The 27,930-nt window shown below is 35.5% G+C and overlaps 1 protein-coding gene across 2 annotated transcripts in view; it reads left to right on the top strand.

Annotated features, from left to right (window-relative positions):
* SCYL2 (SCY1 like pseudokinase 2) overlaps positions 1 to 27,059 on the top strand; it is a 36,492-nt gene extending 9,433 nt beyond the window's left edge. The window contains exons 3-19 of one of the 2 annotated variants that reach the window (XM_034403381.3): positions 1,493 to 1,650; positions 2,254 to 2,398; positions 4,172 to 4,321; positions 5,778 to 5,999; positions 8,066 to 8,182; positions 8,643 to 8,768; positions 9,020 to 9,196; positions 9,552 to 9,563; positions 9,705 to 9,827; positions 10,576 to 10,689; positions 13,845 to 13,977; positions 15,906 to 16,024; positions 18,562 to 18,662; positions 19,976 to 20,042; positions 20,289 to 20,372; positions 24,977 to 25,096; positions 26,186 to 27,059. In XM_034403381.3, coding sequence (XP_034259272.1) covers positions 1,493 to 1,650; positions 2,254 to 2,398; positions 4,172 to 4,321; positions 5,778 to 5,999; positions 8,066 to 8,182; positions 8,643 to 8,768; positions 9,020 to 9,196; positions 9,552 to 9,563; positions 9,705 to 9,827; positions 10,576 to 10,689; positions 13,845 to 13,977; positions 15,906 to 16,024; positions 18,562 to 18,662; positions 19,976 to 20,042; positions 20,289 to 20,372; positions 24,977 to 25,096; positions 26,186 to 26,800 — 2,583 coding nt within the window. In that variant the 3' untranslated portion in view covers positions 26,801 to 27,059. The remainder of the gene's footprint in view (positions 1 to 1,492; positions 1,651 to 2,253; positions 2,399 to 4,171; positions 4,322 to 5,777; positions 6,000 to 8,065; positions 8,183 to 8,642; positions 8,769 to 9,019; positions 9,197 to 9,551; positions 9,564 to 9,704; positions 9,828 to 10,575; positions 10,690 to 13,844; positions 13,978 to 15,905; positions 16,025 to 18,561; positions 18,663 to 19,975; positions 20,043 to 20,288; positions 20,373 to 24,976; positions 25,097 to 26,185) is intronic. The other variant, XM_034403382.3, reaches the window with a different exon arrangement.
* The last annotated feature ends 871 nt before the right edge of the window (positions 27,060 to 27,930 follow it).

Raw genomic sequence — 27,930 nt, 5'->3', positions numbered from 1 at the left:
GCAGCAATATGGCACAAAGCTACAGCGCATTCCAACCACAGTTGCTCTCACCACCATGCTCTCCATCTTCAGTGATGTAGCATCACAATTTCTGAAGGCAAGCCATTCCACTGATTAATTGTTGGCACTGTCAGGAAATTTCTCCTTAGTTCTAGGTTGGATCTCTTTCTGTTACTTCTTGTCCTGCCTTCAGGTACTTTGGACAATAGGTTGACCGTCTCTTCTTTGTAATAGCCCCTTAAATATTGGATGACTGCTATCATGTTATCCCTACTCCTTCTTTCATTATCTCTCTAGGTAATCTTTCTAGGTATTCTGAGCCTTATTAAAGCTTTGAAAATGCTTTTATATATCAATCATTCATATATGTATATTTTCTGATTTTTTTTCTCACATTTTAGTGCTATGTAATTGGATCCGAAGAAAAGGTGTTTCAAAGCATGCATAGGTACACAAGTCAGTAGTCAGTGACACTTTAAATGTGCCTTTTCCCAAGATTGTGCTATATAATGAGTGTGATCCCAGGAACAGACTTAAATACTTCAAGGACTTTTAAGAAGAGATTGTATAGCCATTTGTCTGAAATGGTATAGGGTCTTCTGCTTGAGCAGGGGGTTGAACTAGACGACCTCCAAGGACCTAACTCTATTATTTTCTTCTTCTGCTAGATTTGGCTGAATGTCACTTATCAGGAAAATTGTTCTATTGTACTTACTGTGTTAATATTCCAGTGAATTTTTCAGCACCATTATGTAATAGAGTTAAAACTCTACTTTTAATAAAATCTTTCTGTCACATATAAAGAGAATATGACACTATCAGGTGCCTGAACATAAAGCTTATTTTTTTTACTTAAGACATAGCTTGAAAATTCTAAATAGATATAGTAGTTTAAGTGTGGTTTGTATATAGGTTGTCCTCAATTTACAGCCATTCATTTAATGACCATTCAAACTTAAAATGGTGCTGAAAAAGGGAACTTATGACTGGTCCTTGTACTTATGACTGTCACAGAATTCCCATGGTCACATGATCAAAATTTGGGCAGTTGACAATCAATGTGTATTTACTGGTTGCAGCATCCCAGGATCACATCATTACCATTTGTGACCTTCCTAACCAACTTCCAGCAAGCAAAGTCAATGGCAAATGTCAGATCTGCTTAACAACTATGTGATTCACTTAACAACTGCATGATTCACTTAAAAACCTGCATTGTTTTGTTTAACTGTGTCAAAAGAAATTATAAAATTGAGCACGACTCATAATAACTGTCTTGCTTAGCAACAGATGTTCCAGTCCCAATTGTGGTTGTAAGTCGAAGACCACCTGTACAAGATGGCAATTCTCTTACAGTGGTGAAATGACTTGTTTTCAATTAAAAGGCATCAAGAAGAATTATTTTAAAGTGAAGTATTAAATGTAGTTTTCTTTAGTAAGATACACAAAATATAAATGGTTCATTAATTACATTTGTATATCTTACGTTTAGGAAGTGGCAGTCTTCGTATTTGATAAAAAACTTATGGATAAATATCAGAAATTTGAGAAGGATCAAATTATTGATTGCTTAAAACGCGGAGTTCAGCAGTTGACAAGACTTCGACATCCTCGGCTGCTAACCGTGCAGCATCCACTAGAAGAATCCCGGTAAAAAATTCTGATGCTAAAGTAATAATAGATTCAAAGTCAAAACAGTCTAATAATTGGATTCTGATGAATTTTGAAAATAGACGACCAAAGTGCAGTATAGCATACAGAATTTTTAAAAAACTGAATTCTTTTTCAAATACTTACATAGATTTCTAAATAAAGCAAGGGTTTACAACTTAAACACATATTTTAATTACTTTTCAAATATTTTATACCCTGGGTATAATGGGTGATGAAATACATGCATTTAATTCAGTTTGCATTCTATGAATGCAAGAGAGTCTTATAAGGAAAAATCAAAGGGATCTATTTAAAATATTCAGAAATTTCATTTTCTTCTTTTTCCAGTAATTCTGAGAAGCTTTAAAGGATTTTAACTGATGTTTATTCTTGCAAAATAATGGTGATTTATGTAGTTGGGATTTTGGTACTTGCTGTTAAGAATATATAAGAAATATATTCACTTATCACAACGTCTTGTGAATTTTCCAGATGCCAGTATGCTATACAACCTATAAACTACCTGCATTAGTATACCTATCTCTTTTTTTAAATTGAATGTTTGGAGTGTTTAGTAAAACTATTCTTTTTTTCTTTTAGAGATTGTCTAGCATTTTGTACAGAACCAGTTAGTGCAAGTTTGGCTAATATACTGGGTAACTGGGAGAATCTTCCTTCACCCTTACCATTTGACATCAAAGAATATAACTTGTATGATGTGGAAACGAAATATGGCTTACTTCAGGTATACACTTACTTATAACTTACATCAATTATGATGCATCATAATTGTAATCCATTCAAAATTGTGTGTTTGTGTCTATAAATGAGCAGATGAATTCTAATTTTACCACTTGGAGGCAGGAGTACCATTTTGTGACTAAAGATATGAAAGTAAACATATTTGAAGAAGTGGATCTTGTAACATTTTGCATGCTGTGCTCTATTTTCGAACACCTTAATGTATTCCATATATAAAGGAGGCACTTAGTCCACATTATTTTCCTTCTACAGAAAGAAAAAAACAATAAAAAGTATTGTTTATAATAAAAATTATAATAAATTTATACATCAATTCCTTGCATGTTGTAAAATAATCTGCAAGTGAATTCACACATTTTAGAGGGTTAAAAACTTCAGTCCTCAGCTGCTTTCGGTTCTTAAAAGATTTTTGGGAACCCCTCAAGAGATTATCTTGTTCAGATATCTTGGTCATTTGCATGCTACTGTCTATGTTCTAGAATTGTTGTTTTTGTGTAAATTGTGCAAAAATTTCTCACCAATAAGGGCTTAAAGACCTAATTACAATTGATTGGATGAGCGAGTATGTCTTGGTTACATTGTGTGGAGTATTGAGATAGTGGTTGCAAGCAAAAATATAATCCATCATAATTAAGTTTCAGAAAATTGGGGGGAAAAGACATTATCACAAGAATGTGATAATGTCGGTGTTGGCGGGGGGGCAGAGGTCTGCCTCGAGGCCCCTTACGTATGGGGTCCCTCAGGGGTCGGTCCTCTCTCCCCTTTTGTTCAATCTCTATATGAAGCCGCTGGGGAAGATCATCCGTGGTTTCGGGGTGAGGTATCATCAGTATGCTGATGATACCCAACTTTTTATATCCACCCCGAATCAACCCAGTGATGCCCTCGACGTGATGTCCTGGTGCCTGGAAGCAGTGCGGCTCTGGATGGGGACGAACAGGCTTCAGCTCAACCCTGCCAAGACGGAATGGCTGTGGGTACCGGCATCTCGGTTCCAGGAGAATATTCCATCGTTGGCTTTAGGGGGTGAGGTGTTGCCCCCTGTAGAAAGGGCGCACAATTTAGGTGTCCTCCTGGATTCACGGTTGACTCTGGACAATCATGTAATGACCGTGACCAGGGGGGCATTTGCACAGATTCATCTGGTGCGCCAGTTGTGCCCCTACCTGAACTGCGATGACTTACGCACAGTCACTCATGTGCTCGTCACCTCCCGGATCGACTATTGCAATGCTCTCTACATAGGGCTGCCCTTGAAGACCATTCGGAGGCTTCAGCTGGTGCAGAATGCGGCCGCGCGGGTAGTGTCCCAACACTCTCATGTTACACCCCTCCTGCAGGACCTGCATTGGCTACCGGTTGCTCTCCGGGTGAGATTCAAGGTGCTGGTAATTACCTATAAAGCCCTACATGGGGTCCCGTCGGCCAGAGAGTGTAGACTGGTGACTCCCAGGGAGCGGGCCTTCTCTGTGGGTGCACCTACTCTGTGGAATCGGCTCCCCCTGGAGCTCCGGGTGGCTCCTGACCTTCGCTCCTTCCGCCGTGATCTTAAAACATGGCTATTTGGCCTGGCCAGATTGGACTGAAGGGATTTTAAATGTGATTTTAACGGGTTCTTATATTTGTTATATTTTATAATTGAATTTGTGTATTTATTGTTGTGAGCCGCCCTGAGTCCTTTGGAGAGAGGGCGGCATACAAGCCCAAATAATAAATAAATAAATAAATAAATAATATAACTTGTCCTTCCCAACAGGTTTCAGAAGGCTTGTCATTTCTACACAGCAGCGTGAAAATGGTCCATGGCAACCTTACTCCTGAAAACATAATTTTGAATAAAAGTGGTGCATGGAAAATTATGGGATTTGACTTCTGCATTCAATCAATAAATCCATCTGAACAAGAGGTAATAAATTGCTTAATGTGTTATTTTTCTTAAATGAAGCCCAGCTGAAAAACTAAGAGTCTAATACTTAGCTGATTTTAAATTTTTAAAAGTTTACAATGTGTCAATACACAATAGTTCCTTTACTTTACCAGATAGACAAACACATGATATTATCATAGATAATTTTGTATAAGATTTGTGGTTTGTACTTTTTAGTATAAATTAAGATTTTATGGATTTTTGAGGAGGTTATGGAGGACAGGCTAGTGAATTATTTATTTATTTTATATTATTTATATAGTCACCAACTCACAAAAATGACTTGGATAGTTTATAAAATAAAAACACAAAACCCTACTGCAAACAATTGCCTAGTGCCCAAGGATAAACAATAGCCTCAGTCACAATCAGTAGTAACAACTCATCTACCCAAAATGCCTGGGGAAACTGCCAGGTTTTCATTGGTTGGTGAAAGGCTAAGAGAGTCGGGGTCCAACAAGATCACAGATATTCACCACTATTGCAAGATGGCATTGTTTGATAGGACATGGAGCAAATCTGACTATCTGTCTACTAGATCTGGTGAGTCAAAAAAAAAATTGAAGACAGTCCTACAGATTGCCTGTCATGTGCCATGGAGGTTTTATAGATAATGGCAGTCTTCTGCCAGGGCAGCTCATAGAACACTGGTATTATAGTCATAACAGGAAATACCAAACACTACTTGCACCACTACATCCTGGACCAGTTGCAGCTTCTGTGTATTTTTCAAAGGCATATAGAATGCATTCAATAATCCAGTTGGGAAGTGAGTAAGGCTTGAGTCACTATAAGCAGGGTCTTCTAATCCAGAAATGGCCACAATTGACGTACAAGGCAAACCTGTGCAAAAGCCCCACTGGCCATGGCTGTCACTTGTTCTTCAAGTGGGACCTGAGAGTTCAAAAGGATTCTCAAATACATCCCCATACAGAGTTAAGGATGGAAAATCCCCAGAGTAAGGGGGCCTTAAAATTCCCAGCAACTTGATCTTGCCATGGTTGAAGCTTATTATCCCTCATCCATTAGGTATCTAACAACCCTAAAATTAAGCATGATGGTATATTTACCGTGTTTCCCCGAAAATAAGACCCTGTCTTATATTTTTTTGAACCCTGAAATAAGTGCTTGGCCTTACTGCCATGCGCTCAAAAGCCTGATTGGGCTTATTATCAGGGGATATCTTATTTTGGGGGAAACAGTACTATATATGTTATATGTTCTTATGAAGAAAAGGTTTGCTTTTTTCACGTAATATTAAAAATGTGTGTCAAACAATTAAATGAATTTCACTTAAAATGGGAATATATCTATTAAAAATATAGATAAGTAGTTAAGGTAGTATTTTTGAATGTTAATATTACTTGGCTAGAGTAAATTTGATTTAAATTTTATCGTTTCAAAATATATGACTTGATTACACTTCTTATTGCAGCTCAAATTCTCTTCTAAAGAATGGGATCCAAATTTACCATCTTTGTGTCTTCCAAATCCTCAGTATTTGGCACCAGAATACATCCTTTCAGTAAGCTGTGAAACAGCTAGTGACATGTATTCTCTAGGGGCAATTATATATGCTATATTTAATAATGGGAAGCCAATTTTTGAGGTCAACAAACAAGATATATATAAAAGCTTCAGCAGACAGCTGGATCAGGTACATTTAAATCTATTAATACGTATTTTCAAATACAGGTAGTCCTCAACTTATGACTGGTTGCTTAGCAACCTTTTGAAATTACAACAGACTCCCCAAAAGTTACTTACAACCTGGTTTCAAAGTTACAATGGCTACAGCACTCTTGCAGTCATTTGCCCTTATGGCTGAAAGCAGGGATGGTGCAGCATTCATCCACCCTACTGGATTCCTTCAGCCACTCATTCATCCAAGGGAAATCAGTCTGGCTGTAAGTGGATGCAAGTCAGCTGGAGCTTGCAAGCTATCACTAGCGGCCTTCTCATTCAGCAAGCAAGAGGAGATCAGCTGTCTGGTGCTTGATAGCTTCCTTCCCACTCAAGGACTTTCAGGAGTCAGCATGCTTCACAGCCCAGCAATACTCACCTTTCTGGGTTTTTTTGCAGCTTCTGAGAGAGGCACCCAGCCCAATAAAGGATCAGCTTTCTTACTGATTTAGTCTCCTGGCAAAGCAGGTGTTATTCTTGCAAATCTGTAAGGAGTTCCTTTTTAAGGAGGCTTCATAAATTCCACAAACAAATGGAGTCTCCTTAAAAAGTGGAGCCTCCTTAAAACAAAACTCTAAGTATTGTGAGAATAGAACCTGTTGCAAAATAGCAGGAGTTTGCCATGAGTCTGGGGTTGTAAGAAACTGATGCTATATTGGGCCAGGTGTCTCTTTCTGAAGGTGCAAAAAACAAAAAGGTAAGTTGGGCACTGCTGAGCAAACAAGAGTCCTGCACTTGCTGAGCAAACAAGAGTCCTTGGGTCGGATCTCCCATTGTTCAATTGAGGTTTGCAAGCTCTGGATGGATTAATCTCCCCTTGCATGTTGGAGATTGAAAACCCTGTTCAGCCCGATCTCCACGTCTTTGCTGGGTGGGAAGGCCGCAGGAAGCTTGCAAGTTCCAGCTGGCTTGATTTCGCTTGCTTGCTGGGTGGGAAGAACGCTGAAGGACTGTGGGAACCCCATGGGATGAGAAGCCAAATATGTGTTGCTTCAGGGGGTTTGGGTAGCCATGGGAGGTATGGACCAGATGATCGTGGGCCTGCAGAGGCCTCCCAGAATCTCCTCCACCTGAGGCACCATGTGCTCCATTTAACACCTTCAGCTTTGTTTAATAGCTGCATCAGGGAGACAAGGGAGTGGGATGGTTTGTTGTTATTAGTTGCGAAGTTTTGTCCGACCCATCGTGACCCCATGGACAACGTTCCTCCAGGCCTTCCTGTCCTCTACCATCCCCCGTAGTCTATTTAAGCTCACACCAGCTGCTTCAGTGACTCCATCCAGCCACCTCATTCTCTGTCGTCCCCTTCTTCTTTTGCCCTCAATCTTTCCCAGCATTAGGCTCTTCTCCAGTGAGTCCTTCCTTCTCATTAGGTGGCCAAAGTATTTGAGTTTCATCTTCAGGATCTGGCCTTCTAAAGAGCAATCAGGGTTGATCTCCTCTAAGACTGACTGGTTTGATCACCTTGCAGTCCAAGGGACTCGCAGGAGTCTTCTCCAGCACCAGAGTTCAAAGGCCTCAATTCTTTGGCGCTCAGCCTTTCTTATGGTCCAACTTTCACAGCCATACATTGCAAACTGGGAAAACCATAGCCTTGACTATACACACTTTTGTTGGCAGGGTGAAGTCTCTGCTTTTTAATATGCCTAGATTTGCCATAGCTTTCCTCCCCAGGAGCAAGCAGCTTTTAATTTCTTGGCTGCAGTCCCCATCTCTGTTGATCTTGGAGCCCAGGAAAATAAAATCTATCACTACCTCCATTTCTTCCCCATTTATTTGCCAGGAGTGGGATGGTTTAGTGGGGCTATTTTGCTTAAAGGTCACTGACATGCAACTGTAATGGGCAGGCTCCATTATGGTTGTATCTCAAGGACTGCCTGTATTGATTTATAATGGCTGATTTCAGATATTAGACTTGATTTGTGAGCATGAAAATGTATATGGTAAAATTCTAAACCGAAAGATTTTTATATAATACACATATTACAGGCAGGAATTTTTTTGTTGTTGTTAATGATGGATGGCATGTGTTCTGTACAGCTTAGTCGGTTGAATTCCAGTAATCTTCAGAACATCCCAGACGATGTCCGTGAACATGTGAAACTGTTGTTAAATGTCACTCCTGCAGTCAGACCAGATGCAGACCAAATGACTAAAGTGAGTAACTGCAGAACATAAGTCTTCAATTGTTATAACAAACAATAAATATAGAGTTTTAAAATGTTTTGTTAAAATACCCTGGTTTATGGGATTATGGGAAATGTAAGTGATTACATTTCTCTTATTAGCAGAGCTAGTGCTCAGTAATTCCCTAGAATTTCTTTTTTTTTTTGCCAGAATATCTTTTTAGAGACTGTCCGTAGATTGTTAGAAATAAGTGATACTTACGAAATACATCAAGAAAAATGTCTGTTTGATGTTCGATTTTTATCTTCATTTTTTAATTTTTATTTCATTTATTTGTTATTAAATTGTATTCTGTCCTACTCCCAGACACTCAAGACAATTCATAAAATAACCTATTAATCTTAATTAAAATGAAATGCTATTGTACTTTTGATAAGCCAAATGTATAAGCTATTTATCATCTAAATAATCCTTTCTTATCTTTTTTTAGATACCATTCTTTGATGATGTTGGGGCCATGACATTACAATACTTTGATTCTTTATTCCAAAGGGATAATCTTCAAAAATCACAGTTTTTCAAAGGGCTGCCAAAAGTTTTACCAAAACTACCTAAGGTTAGCAACTTCCAAATATCTTAATAAATGCTTGCACAATGCTGTATATTGTAAACGAAATGTGCATTCTAATGATTTCCTTTTGGGATTGATAAATGTTGCTGGTTTCACATGTTTTACAAAAAAGAGTTCTAGGATGCACCAGTTATAAAATTATTTTTGAAAATGCTGCATTTTTATTTGTAATATTTAAGGTTAATTATAAAAATCTTATTATATCTTTGAAAAGTAAGGTATCTATTTTCTTTCAGCGTGTTATAGTGCAAAGAATTTTGCCTTGCTTAACATCTGAATTTGTAAATCCAGACATGGTACCTTTTGTTCTGCCTAATGTTCTGCTCATTGCGGAGGAATGTACCAAAGAAGAATACATTAAACTAATTCTACCTGACCTCAGCCCTGTCTTTAGACAACAGGAACCAATCCAGGTACATTTATATCTTAAACATTAGTCTTGTTTCCTTTATTGAACATTTTGTATTTCCCATTAAATATTGACAAAAATGTGTGCCTTAAAGTCAGATTACACTGACATGCTGAAAAGAAAAGATAGAACTGTTGTACCTTCAAAAAATGTATTCAGTCTATAAAGTTCCAGCCATAGTTTATTTCAGAATCCTAGATGGAATTCCCTGGAATAGATTTCTGCCAGGTGAGCAGACTTAGTTTCTAAGTCTAGTATATTGCATTTTGTGGATTTACTGCATTCTGCTCCACATTCCAATAAGTACGTACTGGTAATTTCTATTTTAAAATCGATGTTCTTGTTTTCCATGCTTCCAGGCTAGCAACATGGTAAGTGAATATATTTGCTATATATACTGACATTTCAATACAGATTGGTACCAAATGTTACACTGAAAGTTATTCTGAAATATTAGTCTGATTAACAAAATAAGTGAAAGTAATTTTTAAAAATTTACATTTCATAAACAGATTCTCTTGATATTTCTTCAAAAAATGGATCTACTGCTAACCAAAACACCTCCAGATGAAATAAAGAACAGTGTTCTGCCAATGGTTTATAGAGCCTTAGAAGCACCATCAATTCAAATACAGGTCTGACAATCATATATTTTGTTCAACTTTTGTTATAACTGAAATGTATTTGCGATCTTTGAAAGATGCTGTTATCCTATCTTTATTTCTTGTATTTGTTTCTATCAGTCTTTAGAACAAGGTCTTACAAAGTAGTAAAAATATTTAAAAAGCAGTATGATAAATTTTTAATTTTTCCATTTCTTTAATTTTGGAATATCACTTTTTCTTACAACGTTAACTATATGAACTGATAGTTTTTCAGGTCAAAAGGAAGGATGAACAAATAAATATTCTTTTCTCTAGAAGTGTATAAAATGTTTCGAGGTTAAAAAGTTCTGATCCTAAATGTATCATTCTGGCTTTCAAATGCTCTCTGTTCTAGTTTCACAAAAGCATTCCAAAGTCAGGGCATACCGTTACAACTTTAATGGAAGCATTTGGCTTAAAAGCAGGTCATTCTGAACATTCACAATTGGAATGGTCCCATTTCAGTACCAGCTTATTTTGTGAATGAATAGAGCTCCAAATTAAGTTTGTGATTCGGGTAAGGTGAGAGTGATCCAGCCTCAAAATGTTTTACACAACTGTGCTTCCCACACTCCATCCTTCATCCTATCTTTGACCTAGGTATAAATTTTGTCTTAAAATATTTATCATTTAGTGTGAACAGAAATTAAAAACAATGGCTTGAAAATTACATTTTTTAAAAAGTTAACTCTAACCTTATTCAATTTTTATATGACGATTGTGGTCTTTTTATTTGCAGGAACTCTGTTTAAATATAATTCCCACATTTGCCAACCTTATAGACTATCCGTCAATGAAAAATTCATTGATACCAAGAATTAAAAATGCATGTTTACAAACTTCATCTCTTGCTGTAAGTTTTAAAACAAACTTCTTTATAATTGTTTGTATTTTGCTTTTTTTTAGTTTGAAAAATATTACTTGATTTCTAGTGGGGGTAGGGTTTTTTTTTTTTTTTTGTATTTTTGCCCAAAATTGTTTTGATTGTATATAGCTAATATTTGAAGAGTGAAATGGGAGCTTACTACTTAGTCTCACCCTTACATCATTATGCCCCCATTTCCAAAAAGAACTACGTTTTAGATTCTCCATACAAAGCAGTCTCAATTATATAGAATTTCTAATAGCATAGGGACCCTTCACATAACCATATTATTGTATTCCTGAATTTTTCAATTTCCACTGAATGTTCACATATTGGAATTGGTATACACAGATATGTATTAAACAAACAGATGTTGAGATTTTTTTCAAATTGCATTAGATATCTACATATGAGGAAATTCTGTATAAAATGTTAAGCAGAATTTAGCAATTTAAGGATTGCTGGAATTATCAATGTAACAATTTCAATGACTAAATTTAAATTTCTTTTTCACACAAACATTGCTCAGGGCTAAAGTGATTAATTATCAGAACATGGTTACTTCCTACAAAATTTGAACTGTAGAGTCCTATGCCTTTCTAAGGAAAGATTAAGGTTTGATCATAAATTAAATTTTCCCATTTATCTTTAAACTTATCTTTACTTGATTATTATATTATTAAATTTACATCCATTTCTCTATTTCATTCATCAGCTGCTCTACTGATTTAAAATTAAAAGCTTTAAGTAGCTGATATCTAGGTTGTATTTTACTTCCTGATTACTAGTAATTCTAATTCAGTGGATAGGTAAGATATATTAATGGACTACGACAACATATTTCTTCCTCCTGGTGTTGGAATCAAATTAGATTAATCTATTCCAGAGGTTGATGGATACCGTTGTACTAGTTGGACATGTTTTAGTGGACATTTCCCAAGTGCTTAGTGCACTGGCTTTTTAGTATCTGCTACCTCATTTGTATACTAATAACAAAAGATACAAGGGATGAAATAACAAGAACAGACCTCTAGGACACTGGCCCCCAAGCTTTTGGGCACCACAACCACTTCCATGGTTGGAAGTGGTTGGCAGACCAGAGGGAGTCTGGTTTCATGTGCTGCCTGCATCCCATGGATGGGGCATGGTTTCTGGCATGCCACCGCCCGGTGACTGGGGGCCGGGGACCCCTGCTCTAGGATGATTGTAGTTATAGTAGTGAGACAGTTCCATCACTGGAGGTTTTTAAGAAGAGATTGGACAACCATTTGTCTAAAATGATATAGGTCTCCTGCTTGAGCAGGGAGTTGGACTAAAAGATCTCCCAGATCCCTTCTGACTCTGTTATTCTGAATACAATGTAGCATCCATATAAGCTTTATTTTGTAGCACTGAGGGAGCAGAGGCATTGGTCTTATCCCTAACTGTATCTGCAGGAAATCATCCAAGGGAATTATTTAAAATTATTGGGTGATTTGATCTTCAGTACTTTTGGCTGCATGAGGATTTGTCTAAGCTTTATTATGATAGTTCTTAAAGAACAAAATTACTTAAATTCATGTTTCTTCAGATGTCACTTGAAGCTGTACCAGGGGTGAAATACTCCCGGTTCAGACCGGATCGCCCGATCCGGTAGCGATGGAGGCGGGTGGTTCAGAGAACTGGTAGCAAAAATCCCTGCCCCTCCATGCCCAGCTGAGCTGCACGATCATCAGAGGCTTTTTTTCTTTTAAATGGCTCTGACAATCCAAGCTGAGTTGCCTGATCGTCAGAGGTTTTTTAAAAAGCCTCTGCCAATCAAGGCAACTCAGCTTGGATTGTCAGAGCCATTTAAAAGAAAAAAACTTTTTCTTTTAAATGCCTCTGACGATCCAAGCTCTGACGATCCCAGCTGAGTTGCCTGATCGGCAGAGGGTTTTTTAAAAATCCTCTGATGATCAGGCAACTCAGCTGCAATCGTCAGAGCCTTTTGAAAGCATTTTTTTATCACCTCTTCGCCGAAGAGGTTGTAGAAAAAATGGTTTTAAAAGTAAAAAAAAAAATGGTCACGCCCACCCAGTCACATTACCCCGCCACCAAGCCACGACCACAGAACCAGTAGTAACAAATTTTAGATTTCACCACTGAGCTGTACCTTAATGTGTCTTCTGTACCATTTAATAACATTTGTCTGAGTCAGTTTCATAATTAGTCTCTTGAAGAAAGTGGATATTGTTTTTATATTTGTTCACATCATTACCTGCATATTGAATCCTGACTTGGCTTCTAAAAATTTCCAAAGATCTATCCTATCAATGATCATCCAAACTATTAATGTTTTGCCCATCAGGCAGAATTTCCCAAACTTTAAAAAAGCAGAGATGAGATCCCTGCTTAATAAACTATATTTGGACTAATTTTAACAACTATCAGCTGATATCAAATGGTATATTTAGGTAAGCTGATTAACAAAACAGCAGCTTTACAGCTACCGCAGTTGTTAAATGAAATTGATTGTTATGATCCATTTCACTTTGGATTTAAATCCAATTTAGCACAGTTTTGTATTTTTGTAAGTCATCTTGAGCCATTAAGGTCTGTATAGCATATGCATTTTATAAATAAGCATTATTATTGTTGTTGTTGAAATGGCTGCTGGTTTGATGGCAGACTCCACTTCTCTCCCTTGCTCTCTTCTGTCCACCCATCCATTTTTTTCTTACATTGATAAATTCTTGTTTTTTCATTATTTATTTATTCTGTTATTTTACTTGTAGTTTGTTTACACTCTTTATTTCTTCCTTTTTATTTTTGTAACCTCCTAGAACAGCCCCACAATAAGACAATTTAATTAACAAATGAATTTGCCTACTTCATGTTAGGTAATAGGTAGACTGTCTGATTTTTTAAAAATACTGCAGAATTTTTATTATATTTTGCATGCAACAGATTGTTAAAATTAGATTGTTTTTGAAACTTCCCATGTAAGAATAAGTTGTCTCTGTACATAAACCCACACCGTTTTAAGTCTGGAAAGGAAATATAGGAATTGCATCCCATGTACAGTATATGTAGGTTTTAAGTTATTAAATAGCTTGTTTATGAAATTTCATTCTAAATCACCTTTGATAAACGTTCAGAGGATTTGTTTATATTTTTATTAGGTGCGTGTAAATTCCTTAGTCTGCTTGGGAAAAATTTTGGAATACTTGGATAAGTGGTTTGTTCTTGATGATATTCTGCCTTTTTTGCAACAAATTCCTTCCAAAGAACCTGCAGTCCTTATGGGAATCTTAGGTAATATTCTTTTTTATTTTTTGTGTTCTTTACTGTAATTCCTCTACAGTACTTTCGGTGTACTGATTCAAAAACAATATGTTTATAATATGGCTCAGAGGTATATAACTTGTTTAGTTTCCCAATATTTTCTTTTAAGTTCAAACTCTGTATCAACATATATTAACTACCCAGGAACATGTTATTATATCTAGTTGAAAAAATAATCAACTTCAACATCTTGTTTCCCTATCCCCTCAAATTAAAAGAAATATAAAACATGTTTATACATTTATAATTGCATGCAACAGTTTTGTCAGCCCTGCTCAAATTTAAGTTTCAATGAATCACTGAATGAACAGAAGCTAACACCAATCTCTGTCTTATACTATCTTCTGTTTATATGCAGTTGTTTACAGATTCAAAATTATCTGGGTATCTGTCTCACTTTTAACCTGTATTAGCATAACCAGTCTACCCCCCCCCCCCAAAACTTTCTGTTTCACCACGATTTAAATCCTACATCAATCAGTGCACAAAATCATCTGATGTCTTTTAATAAAAAGGTCCTTCCGGTTTTTTGCCACCATTTTTTGCTCTTTCAGTCAGTATTTTGTAATATCTCATTTGGCAGGCAGAAAAACTTTCAAAATTCCCTCTAGCCAGCTTTCTATTTTTTCTTTCTGGAAGATTTTCCACTCTTTCTTGAAGACGTCTACTGGTTCAGGAAGGTCTTGTTATATACAATGGATTATTTCCTTGCAGATTTTCAGTAACATTCCAGTCTGGGAACTGCAAAGTACATGTTAAAGTCTTTGTCTTACTTTTCTGCAAGTTCTTTATGATTGATTGTTACCAGCTTCATTTTCTTCACTGATTATAAAACCCCAAAGGATTCTAGTACTTTGTAGTCTTTGCTATTCCAAAAGACACTTCTCTACATTCTGACTCAGAGATATGGCCAAATACTGTACTTCGGAACTCAGTTTAGTGATAGTTTAAGAAACCAGTCTCTGGCCCAGAAGAATTAGCAAACTGGGCTCCAGTGTCATTTTTGACATTGGCAATTTTACAATGCACTGAAACAATTCAAAGCCCCTGGAATAATCTAAATCTACTAAATTACTGAATGCCAGCACCAAATAGGAAGTCCCAATTTTAACAAATCTGTTTGAACACATAGATCTTTGTTATGTAAGCAAAAGCTCTAGTCAGTTACTCTAGAATTAGCCAAACTTTTCAGTTGTTTTTTTATAGTGATCTGTGAGTTCCATTTTTCTAGATCTTACCAGTTTGGGAACAGCTCTAGCAGAGATTTTTCTTGGTCTTCCTTGCCTTGACTTCAATAACTACAGTAGCTTCTGTTTCTTAATAACACTTCTTGCAACTGAAATGGCTAGCAGAAAGTGTTTAGAGATTTCTTTTTAACAGATTTCCCCTGCTTTATAAACATAAATTATCTTCATTCTCAAATAGGCAGACAGATGTCTAGAGGAGATCATGGTGGCTGAAAATAAATAGGACACCCACAACCTGAGACGTTAAAAGTGTCAGAGTATTCATCTTTACCTAGGTAATTGTAGCAAGTGAGTCACCATCTTTTGGGGCCTTATTAACAACTTTAATGTGATTAATTTGGAAGTGTGCCAAATTTTTGTTCTTGTCATATTCAATACAGTATTATTTGATTTTGTAAGCAACTGCAGATAAATAATAGGTATGCACTCATTCTTTTTTTTTAATAGTTCTTTATGTTATATATCAGTTTCTTTTCTTTTGAAGCATGTAGACTGACTGGGGTTTATTGATATGTTTGTATGCAACTATATATATAAACTGCAATGAAAGTTTCCATTTAATTGAAATTAGTCTTGTGCTCAGAGTAAAATATAATGATTGTGATTCATTATAACAAGATAAATAGCTTAACCATTAATGTTTCATAACAGGCATTTACAAATGTACATTTAGTCACAAAAAGCTGGGAATTACAAAAGAACAACTTGCAGGAAAAGTGCTCCCACATCTGATTCCTCTTAGCATTGAGAACAATCTTAATCTAAATCAGGTGAGATGATCAATCATATGTTTTCAGCATAAAAATGTAATATTGGAGTTATTCATAAAGAATCCAAACTTGAGTCACAGATGAGATGTTCATTTTATATTTCACTATGTTGCATTAAAGCTATTTTGAATGCAATTCTGCAAAAGACAGGGGATTGAATTGCTTTTGATTTCATCCCATGATTTCTTTTGGTGAAGGAGCAGACTTTCCAATTTGGAGCCTTCTTTAAAGAAAAGTTCACACTTAACTTGCACCAGTTGAGTTGTTTTGGTTTTTTGAGATGGTGGAAATTATAAAAATAACTTTCAGCATAGGTAATATGTATAGTCTCTACAATGAAGTACAATTATGCCAAAGAGACAATATACAGTGACATCAGTATTGCCCTTGTATACTTGCAAGCTGATGTCTGATGCAAATCTTAAGTCAGGGCTGTCAAACTCGCGGCTCCCAGGCCGGATGTGTCGTACGCTGGCCAAGCCCGGTTTAGCAAACGGGGGGGAATCCCGATACATCACATGACGCCACCGTGACGACGCGAGTTTGACACCTGTGTCTTAAGTTGTAGTGGCTCCATCATGGGATGGCATTCATTTGTTCCCTCCCTGCAAATGCCCATGAATATATTTTGATCTCACTAAGGAAATACAAATACAATGGTGTTTATAAAAAAGAAGCTGCAAACTGGAGGGGGTTGGTGATTTGAATGAAAAGTGTATTGCTAGCAAATAAATCTGGACAATTTCAGTAAAATAATGTGAGGATTCAAACGTTTTAATTAATAAAACATTCATTTATTTTATTTCTTTATTTCGCTTTTGCTCAATTGGCAACAATATTACAGAAAGTACAGTGACCTGATTAGATTTCCAACATTTTCCAAACATGTGAAAGAAAGCTTATAAAGAGCACAAAGCATAGGAATAAGGCTGTGAAATATTGCTTTATATCCTCCAAAGTTGTGATCACTGACAAAAATTATCTATTGTGATCAAGAGACTAGAACTGTTAATCACAAAACAACAAACCCTTGCCTCCATCCCTGTCCTTACTTAAATCCACTTTTTATGGAAAACTTGACGAGAAATATATCAGTTTCTGCAAACTTCATTTCCATGTCCTAATATTTAAATCACTAATAAAGTTTCAGGATCCAAGTGTACTGAACTGTTTTATCCCATTATTGAGTAATAGCATTAAATTTATTTGCCTGAGGGCTTTTGGAAGGGGCAATTGTCTAGGGGAATGTTAAAAGAGCTGCTTGAGACCCACACATACACATAGACTGAGAGAAAAAAACATTGGGTACAAATGTGTTTGAATTATTTCTTGTTCTTCTCTACTTTCTCTGCTTTCCTGTTCTCCTTCATATCCTAGGTGTTGGTCGGCAAAGTCTTGAGCTTTTTCTATAGAATCTATTCGGAATGTTCTTCCTTCCCATGAAATATATAAATTTATAAATATATAAATATAAAACATTTACATGCATAGATCATGTTAAGTACAGAAAATAATTTAAGTGTACTTTGGGGACAGTTTCACAAGGCCATTTGTTATTTTGTATTATTTTAAGATGGTACTATTTTAGACCTTAATACTGCAGTGTTGTGTACACATATATGCATGTGTACCCATCACCCTATTCCCTTTTAGGATAAGGAGTGTTTTGCAAAATGCAGGGAAAAAAAGAAATAGTAAAAAAAAAAAGAAATTGGAGGGAGATGTTAGTAGAAAAAAAGAAGGAAGTCGAACAGTAGTTTGTACCAACATTTGTGATGACTCTATACAGTTCTGTCCTTGCAAACCATTCTTGTTTTTATGACATCCATACCTTAATTAGTATGTTACTTTTTTCTTGAATTTTTTCAGTTCTTTTTGAGATTCTTATCAATTCCATCCAACCATTATTTTCTTGTTTCCTTCCTCTTTTGTTTTGCAATTTGATCCTCATTCTTTTTTCCAGCTTCAGTTCCATATAACAAAGTGGACAGAAGTACAGGCTTATATGCAGAAATGGTAACTTCTTTTATAAACATTCATTCCTTGCAGTATTTTTTTCTACCAGCATTTGCATATCCTAATATTTCTCTTTTATCCATTTCCCCATCTTTAAGAAGCATTCTATGGTACATTAATTTTCATTCCCATACTTCTTTTTTCACCATATTCAGGTTCTCAACCAACAACATAGCAGCATCTATCTATAAAAAATACAGATTCATTTATTTCACTATTCAACACACCTTTAACATCACTACAGTCCTTATAAATTTAATGAAATATATATATATAAAAAAGCCCGTAAGGCACATGTTCTTATATTACATATACTTTGCAGTAAGTATATAAATAAAGTCATTGAATTCAGCATATCTTCTAATTAAGTGTGCATAGGATTGCTGAATGTCACACTGTGCTCCTCACATAATGGTTTTGTGGTGCCCATTTTAATTTGTTAGATTTCTCTTGGTGCATATACTATATTAGAAGACTGGTGTTTTTCATATTTCTTCATGTTAAATATATTTCTCTTCTAGTTTAATTCCTTTATTTCAGTCATAAAAGAGATGTTAAATAAATTGGAAGCTGAACACAAGACCAAACTTGAACAAATCCATGTTATGCAGGAACAACAAAAGTAAGTATGTGAAACATCATGCTGTCATAATGAATTCATATTATCTTTTTGCTTTGTTAGGTAATTTTCTGGTTCTCTTAAGTTTTTCTGTCTAAAGAACTAGATAAACTTTATTAATAGTATATACTAATAGGTTAGCTGGCTATTAATATTCTACTGCAAGGAGGTTTATGATACTTTTCTTAACTTCTTCACAGTCCTATAAAGTTAGCTAACTGCCATTCATCTTCACAGTTGAACAGTTTGGAATAGATTTTCCATATAAGCAGACTATGAACTTTATCTTCATCATCCTGGATAGGAATTTAGTATTCTACACCAAACCACACTCAATAATGGCTGGACTAGTACATGTTAAACCACAATAATCATTTGATTTGAGTTCATGAGCTGGTGTGCAAACCTAGCCACACAAATGTATGGATTTGTATTATGTATGAGTTATGACTTCAGCATTGTTAAAACAAACCATGGGTTAGTATAATCTGTGAATTGAACCAATGGTGTGTTTAAATTAAAAGATACCTTGAGCATGATGTCTGTCATAGAATTTGAATACACTATAGGTATGTGTTTTCAATTTATATTCAATACTGTTATATAGTTAAATGAGAAAAACAGGAGAAATTGGAAGAATCTATACTCTGTTATATGCATTTCATATAATTTAAATGGGGTAACATTTTATAGTTTATTAATGCAAGTGACTTAATAACATTAGTGAAAATATTATTTTATTATTTTTAAGAGATTGTTTTGAGTATAGACATGTGGTATTGGGAACAAAGGAGGCATTCCGGAGTTCCCCCCAAAATTATTCTGCATGCAGAGAAAAGATAAAAATAATACACATGCATAGTTATCTTACTGATGGTAGTAAGAGAAGGACGAAAAATTTTAATTGTTCCAGCATGCATGCAAAATAGAAAAGAAAAACTATATCAACTTTGATGAATTTTTAAATTGCTGTGGCAGACAAGAGCTGAGGAGGGTTGAATATTGATTTTTTTTCCAGCCATCCTTTGTTTGTGGTCTATTGTACAGTGACCCCGTTGTGTTAATTCTATTTTATTACTTTGATTTAACCTGTGAATTTATGTGCTTTGATTTAACCTGTGATATAGAGGCTGATGTGACCTCTATACAATAATATAATTACTAATATTGTTATGTTGAAAAAGAAACTCAAAGCAAATTATTTTTAATTTGTAATGATAACATTTGGAATGTATTTCTGTTACATTCTGTTGGAATGTATTTCTAGGTTGTTTTTGAGATTGAAACTATAAGTTATTATAATTACCTTTTTACAGATCTTTGGATATAACTAATCAAATGAAACCACTTGAAGAATCAAAAGTCAGCAGTACAGGCAATCAAGTAAGGTGTATGTATGTATATATCTGTGTGTATGTATGTATATATGTAACTCAAGGTGGCAAACATACATATTATTCCTTCTTCCTCCTGTTTTCCCTACAATAACAACCCTGTGAGATCACTTGGGCTGAGAGTGAGTGATTGAAATATAGGCATCCAGCTGGTACTAGGTTTATTAGATGAATATAATACTGGTTTCAAGTAACTGTTTTTTAAAAAAAATTAATCTTGTTTTAATTCAAACAGGTGGACAAAACGTTTAGCAATATAGGAATGTTAACTAGCGGACCTGATTGTAAAGAGAATGGATTGATGACAAATCAAAGAAAGGTAAGCTTTAATAATGAGGGGTGTGTGTGTGCATGCATATTGAGTCTGTAATCCCTGGTAGATTTCAATATGATGGATTGGTCAGATAGAATTCTTCATTTTGGGTGTTATCTTCATAGTTTTAATGCAAACTAAGGAGTTATAAGATACAGTGATATAAATTATATATATTTAATGAGATATAAGATAAGGCCAGGAAGATCAAGCAGTCCAATGTTATAAAGAATATGCATAGAAGAGATATATATGATGCTCATTTTTTTAAATTTACTGAAAACAATTGCAATGAAACCTTCACTTAACGTGTCTCCATTTAAATGATTTCAGATATAGCTGACAAAACTGTCTGGAGATTTCCCTAAAATTATAGACAAATCCATTGCATCTGAAGCAATCTGGATAAGACAGTTAAATTTATTCTAATATTTAAACAAGTGTATGAATCATTACACAAATGACATATATTGCTGTGAATAATATAATTTTCAATTTAACAGATATTTGAAAGCAATGGACTTGCCTTATCCCCAGCCCCCATTTTTAAACATGATAACTAAATCACAGGCTCTTGGTTTTTTAAAAAGATCTGTCATCAACCATGGACAATCACTTCATAGGAAACAGCAATTGTCGACCTACCTGAATTATGAAACTCTGGCAACAGAAAACAAAGCCTTTATTAATCTCCTTTTAGACTACTGTAAAATGCCCTACATGGGTCCTCCTTTGAAAACAACCTGGAAACTGATATAGGTTAAAAACTGCAACTATATCAGTTAGGATATTAGCAAATGAGAATGCTATTGTAATAGACTACCAGTTCCCCAATTATTGCAGTTACCAGTAGGTTTTCAAATATGGTTCACAGTGCTGGTTTTTATCTATAAAACAATAGGAATAATACTTATATACTTCTCTATAGTGCTTTTCAGCACTCTATGAGCAGTTTACAATGTCAGCATATTACCCCAATCATCTGGGTCCTTATTTTATCAACCTCGGAAGGATGGAAGTCTAAGTAAGCCTTGACCCATAAGGATCAAATTCCAGATTGTGAGCAAAATTATCCTGCAATACTGCATTCTAACTACTGAGCCACCAGGACTCTATACTTGTCTTAGCTCCAGGGTACTTTAGGAAGGACCAATCTGTGTGCAGTCAGGGAGAGAAAACTTAGGGGTTGATATATAAGGGAATTCCAGAGGATATGGTCCTGCACACACTTCTTCCCTGTGGTGGCTCCCATTTTTTCAGAATACCTTGTCTTATGAGGTGTGGCTGGCACTTCCTTTTTAGAATTATGCAAAGCTTTTAAGACAATGCTGTTTTATTAAATGTTTGAAGTTTTAATTTTGAATGTTGTTATGTGGCCTGCTTTATTTATTTATTTTTTATTTGATGGGGTTTTAACTTAATGCAAAACAACCTGGAGTTTTTAGAAAGACAGGAAGACAGAATTGATCCGTCAAATAAAGATTTTGCTGTATATGGTAACTGTAGTCTATTGAGTATAAATCAATTTAAAAAACAAAATGGTTTCTGGTTATTGGGTCATTGTAATGGGCAAAAAGAACAGGAGGACTACCAAGACAATCAAATAAAAGCAATTTGGTTTGGGACAAGATTTGATCCAAACAAGTGTCTTAGACAAGGCTCTCCCTAGTTCTAGCAAAGATAAAGGGAAGAGGGAAGGAGGTGAATTCATATTTTCAAGATTTTGTTACTGTAACCTAATAAAAGTATGACTTTGGTTTCCTAGTCTGATCTAGGGCTAATAGTTATAGTATAAAAGACATGACCAAAAACAAAGAGATGGGAAAGAATCCATATTTTATTGTCTACAGGGTAAACTTTAACTAAATACTGTGTTTCCCCGAAAATAAGATCCTGTTTTATATTTTTTTGAACCATGAAATAAGCGCTTGGACTTATTGCCATGTGCTCAAAAGCCCTGGGCTTATTATCAGGGAATGTCTTATTTTCAAGGAAACAGGGTATATACTTTCCTTGAACATATTCATCAACTCTGCTCAACAAGATCAGACTACCATTATTCAGAACTATTATATTAATATCATACAAATTTTATTTCATTTCATTTGCTAATCTTATATTTCATTTTACCCTTCTCTTTACCATTTGCTTCTCTGACATACTAAACTACAGTTCTTTCTTTACCATAGTTGTTACTAGATGGGCTTATTGATACTGATCTGTGCACTGATCTGTGCCATCATGGCTTTGGTTAATCATAGCTTTCACATAATATCTTTTTAATAAGATAGAAAAAGAGCAGACTCTGTGATCTAAGTTGTATCTCTTCTATGTGCACATTCCCTGCTGGCCTAACAAAAGTACTGAGCAGTTTTGGCCCATTTTTTCAATATGCTATAAATGCAAACAACCAATAACCCAAAGTTATCCTAAGAATACTGATACTAGTCTTTGCAAGTTAGGATTAATAATCTTGTATCATGTCATCAATTTACTATTTATTGCACATTTTTGATGCTTTGCAATGTGTCACTTATCTTAAGGCAAATAGTGTGATAGATATGTAGGCTGGCTTCCAGATGGGAGATTATTATTCAAGACAGTCAGAATCTGAAAGCGTAAATCAAGCATAAAGTGAATGTCCTTTGGAAACAGTCTGGCTCTGTTGAAATAGCAAATAATTTTGTTAAGTTTAACGCCATTGACTCGGTTTTAAATGATAAACAAATACTCTATAAAAATACTAAAATATTTTTGTAGAAGAGGGAGAGATGAGAACAGATTCTATCCATATATCAATCATCATATTCATTTTACCAACCAGCGGCCATTCCATCTCACCAAAGGTAGAAAAGCACAGAGGATTCTCACTTTGAAAAGTGTTGGATTATATCCAGGCCTAGCTGTTGTTGTCTTTTAGTGTTTCTTTCAGACAGCGGATCTGAAGAAGCTAGTATTTTTACAGATTAGAATATTTTACACAAATAATACAATAAAATACTTAGCCAAGTGTGCTTAGACACACAAGAAATTTGTCTCCAGTGAAGAAGCTCTGAGTGTAGATGCAAAGCAATAGAATAATAATCATCATTATCATGATACCAATAAGAGGGGGTAGTAAAGAAGATAAGAAGGATAATAGTAATTCTACAGCCATACAACATGGGTACTGTAATTATATTTAAAATTAGGTGTTCAACAGAGTGATAGCAGGAGGAGGGGAGGGAACTGCCTATAATAGTGTCCTGAGGGGAGGAGTTGAAAGGAGTTATGCCCAGGATGTGAGAGGTCTAGATATTTTCTCAGGCCTTCTGATCCATGCAATATACATATCTTCTATGGAAGGCAAGCTTGTTGCAGTTGTTCTTTCTGCAATCCTAACTATCTGTTAGAGTCTGTACCTGTCCTGTTTAGTTGCTGTACCAAACCAGACAGTTATAGAGTAAAAATGACAGACTCAATAATTCCTTAGTAAAACTGTATCAACAGCTCCTGGGACAGTTTGAACTTCCTAAGGTGATGCAGGAAGAACATTCTTTGTTGTCCCTTTTTAATGATGGTTCTAATGTTGCATGTCCATTTCAAATCCTGGGAGATTATAGACCCCCAAAATTTGAAGGATTCTACTGCTGATACTATGCTATCAAAATATAGTAAGAGGTGGTAGAATAGAAACCCTCCTCCTAAAACCCACTCTCATCTCTATAGTTTTAAGCATGTTCAGCTCCGGATTGTTCCAACTGCACCACAGGATCAATTATTCAACCTCCCATCTATATGCAGGCTCATCTCGAATGAGACCATTGACTTTTTTATCTTGTCATAATTCTTCTACTTCTCTTACTCCCACTAAAGAGAAAGACACAGCACCAATCTCCCAAATTTTTAAAAATCAGACAAATAATGTCCATCTCCAGTAGAGGGCAAATATTTTTCTGTTTCAATGTTCTTGGCTAAGAGCAGCTGACTTGATAATGGGATTCCTCTGGGAAAGGGGGAGACAGTGTCCTTTTATCTTTGTGGAAAGGCTCACATTTCAGCTGCCATGTGGAAGTTATACAGAAGCCCTTATGTAGCTGGTATCCTAGTGCAACTGAATTTTCAAAACTTGAAAACAATGCTTTTTATATTACAAGGCATCGTTCATAATTCTAATAAATTACAATGATATCTGTTAGTCAGACCTGTAACCAGGGATTCTTATATTATTATTTTTTTAATTTGATTTATATGCCGCCCTTCTCTGGGGACTCAGGGCGGCTTACAATGCGTTAAGCAATAGCCTTCATTCTTTTGTATATTTTATACAAAGTCAGCTTATTGCCCCCACAAACTGGGTCCTCAATTTACCCACCTTAGAAAGGATGGAAGGCTGAGTCGACCTTGAGCCTGGTGAGAATTGAACTCACAGTAATTGCAGGCAGCTGGATGTTAAATGCTGCCTTAGTAGGAGGCATTGGCCTCCTACTCCACTCAGGCTCTTTTTATCATGTTTATCATGTTTACTTATATCCATATTTTCATAGACTTTTATATAAAATGGAAGTTATTCCCAATAATCTGTTATAATAATTCAGGCAATAAAAGTAAACAAATGTGTTCTTTTGAAGGGGTCACTTACACTTGAAGAAAAGCAGAAGTTAGCAAAGGAACAGGAGCAAGCACAAAAACTGAAAAATCAACAGCCGCTTAAACCCCAGCCTCATGCAGTTATTGCACCAGTGAAACAGGTATGGGTCCATTGATATGATTGATTTCATAAATATATTGGACTGCAAATAAGTGAAAATGAAGAAGCAGTAAAATCTTAGTAGCAATTAAAGAAAGCCAATTCAGCAGGTATGTTTAAACATCTCAGAAAGTGATTTTACCTGATATTGAGATACCAGCAAACTCCCCTAAAAGTAGAGATAGATCGTAAAGTCCTTCTTTGTTGTCCACCTAATCTTAATGTAAACATTTGGTAAAGTGATCTTTTCTCAAGAAAAGTTATAAATACTAGCCTTCTTTACAGACAATGGATGAGGAGCCCGTAGTTTCCCAACAGTAATTCATGAGTTCTAGCTATCAGTAGCAGCCACACTATAACATACACAGTTATTTAGACTGTGTTCAAGAGGCACATAGTAAAAACGAAACATTGTGTAAGTATAGCACATTTAAAACATTAGACCAAGAAATATGCTAGAGCAGAGGAGGGGGTGTTTTATTCAGTTGGAATGTAATATCATCTAAACATTTACTTAAAGAAACACTTATACATGCTGATGTTGTAAATCTGCCTTTGTGTTGCACAATATAATATGCAGGTAGACCTCGACATATGACCAGTTGTTTAATGAGTAGTCAAATTTACCACAAACCCTGAAAAAGCTACCTATAACTGGGTTCATAGTTCTGATGTTCGCCCCTTCCCCCATGGTCACATGACCACATTTTGGATGCTTGGTAACCAGCCAGCACTTACCTTCATTTACAGCTTCCAAGAATTATTTGACTGCAATTTATGATATTTTTGACAGAAACCAGTCTTTACTTCCTGGTTTTGGCACAAAATGCTCCATAACAATGTGTTTGCTTTGTTACCTCCATATTTTCCTAAAGACCACTGCAATTATAAAATTGGGTGTGGACATGTGATGACCTGCTTTATGACCATCACAACTTACCATCGAAATTGTAGGCTCAATTATAGTCATAAGTCAAGAACTATGTCTATAGTTTTTAAAATAAAATCATTTCACTGATGTTTATAATTTAACTGATAACAATTGATGCTGCTGTAAAATAATTTTAATTGTCTGCTGTTGTATTTTTAGGCAAAGGACTTGACTGATACTCTGAGAGATAACATAGCTTCATTGACCACTCAACCCATCAGCAAACCTAAAGTTCCTTCTTCAAGTAGCTTTTCTTCAGTGGGTATTGGAATGGGATTTTCATCATCTGTTGAAAACACTAAGAGAAATGGACTAAATGCTAATATGGGGTTTCAGCCCTCTGGATTTGGCATGGGGATTGCTACCACAAGCCAGAATTTCTTTGGTAATACTGGTGTCACTGGAATGGCTAACATGAATATGTTGCCAACAGCAAACATGCCATCTTATAGCCCTTTGAACACTACATCACCAGCTGTGCAGCAAAGCAGGCAACCTGATATGTCTGCTTTAGATAGTCTATTTGGGCCTCAAAAACCCAAAGTTAGTATGAATCAATTGTCACAACAGAAAACAAACCAATGGCTTAATCAATTTGCACCTCCTCAGGGTACCAACAGTTGTCCTTTGGGAACACAGATGAATGTAATGGGACAAACTGGCTTTGGCTTACAGGGAAATCCTTTCTTTAATCCTCAGAACTTTACACAACCAACGAACAGCATGGTAAACAGCAGCTCAGCTAGCAAGGACTTAAATGACCTCTTTGGATAATAGTTTTAATTCTGAGCAAGATGATTAACATTGTTTTATGCCTGTTAAAAAGCTGATTTGGGTAAATTTGATATAATGAAATGAACATGAGAAAAATATTTCCACAGTGACTAATATATTTCATTTGTCTATCTGTTTTACTTTTCTTAAGTATTTACAAGCCTCTGCCCCTAATTTCATTGTTTTTAAATCAGGTTGTATCAATCTGAGCATCCAGAGTTATGATTAATAAATAAAGACTGCATATCTACCAATTGTAGACATTTATGTGCTGGTTGTTCTTGCTACCTTCTACTGATAAATATAGTCAGATAATTTAAATCCAGTTGCAAACTGGGTTGTTCCAAATGCACAAGACCTGAAAATGGGTGCATTAAGTGAGATAGACTAGGTAGTAATGTGGGATTTCAGCTTTCTGGAATTGGCATGGAAATCGTTACATAAGCCAGAATTTGTTCACTACTGCTAATTTCACTGGAATTGTCAACATGTGTAGCCAACAACAAATATGTCATCCAATAACCCTATAAATACTACATCACCTGTTGTACAGCAGAGCAGGCCAATTGTTACATTTCTTTTTGATATCCTAATTACTGTATATTTGTACAAATACAAGCAAATGATTTATCAGCAATCCAGAGTCTAGCATATGCATCTGAAGTATGTGCTACACCTTGGCTTTTGAATTTTGCTTTGTCTGAATTTGATATGATATCTAGTTAGAAATAAAGATGACTTGTGGTTGAATGTATTAAGATTGGTGTAAAAAAAACCACAATTATTTACCCTACAGCATTCTTCCCCAATAGAGAGCGTTTTGAAAATATTTGTAGAATAACGATCTTTTACATTGAAAAATACTGCAAACTATGAATGCTCTGATTTACCTCTTAATACCTAAAGTCTGCCCAACCAGAGCACCAAATTTTTGGCATAAACTTTAAAAATGTTATCTAAAAAACTTAGTTAATTTTATCGTGCTTATTATACTTAACATCCAACCATTAAAATAATAAGTTGTATATTGATGAACAGAAGTCAATTGAGCAGCAAAGTTGGTAATTTTTCTTGACTTAAAATGCAAGCAGTAAATCTTCAGATAAATATTTGTTAGGGAATCGGATTTG

This window comes from Pantherophis guttatus, chromosome 7, assembly GCF_059756535.1.
Source record: "Pantherophis guttatus breed Tessera chromosome 7, ASM5975653v1, whole genome shotgun sequence".
Lineage (NCBI taxonomy): Eukaryota > Metazoa > Chordata > Lepidosauria > Squamata > Colubridae > Pantherophis > Pantherophis guttatus.
Note: the sequence above shows the minus strand (reverse complement) of the source record. Positions and strands in the feature narration are given on the sequence as shown.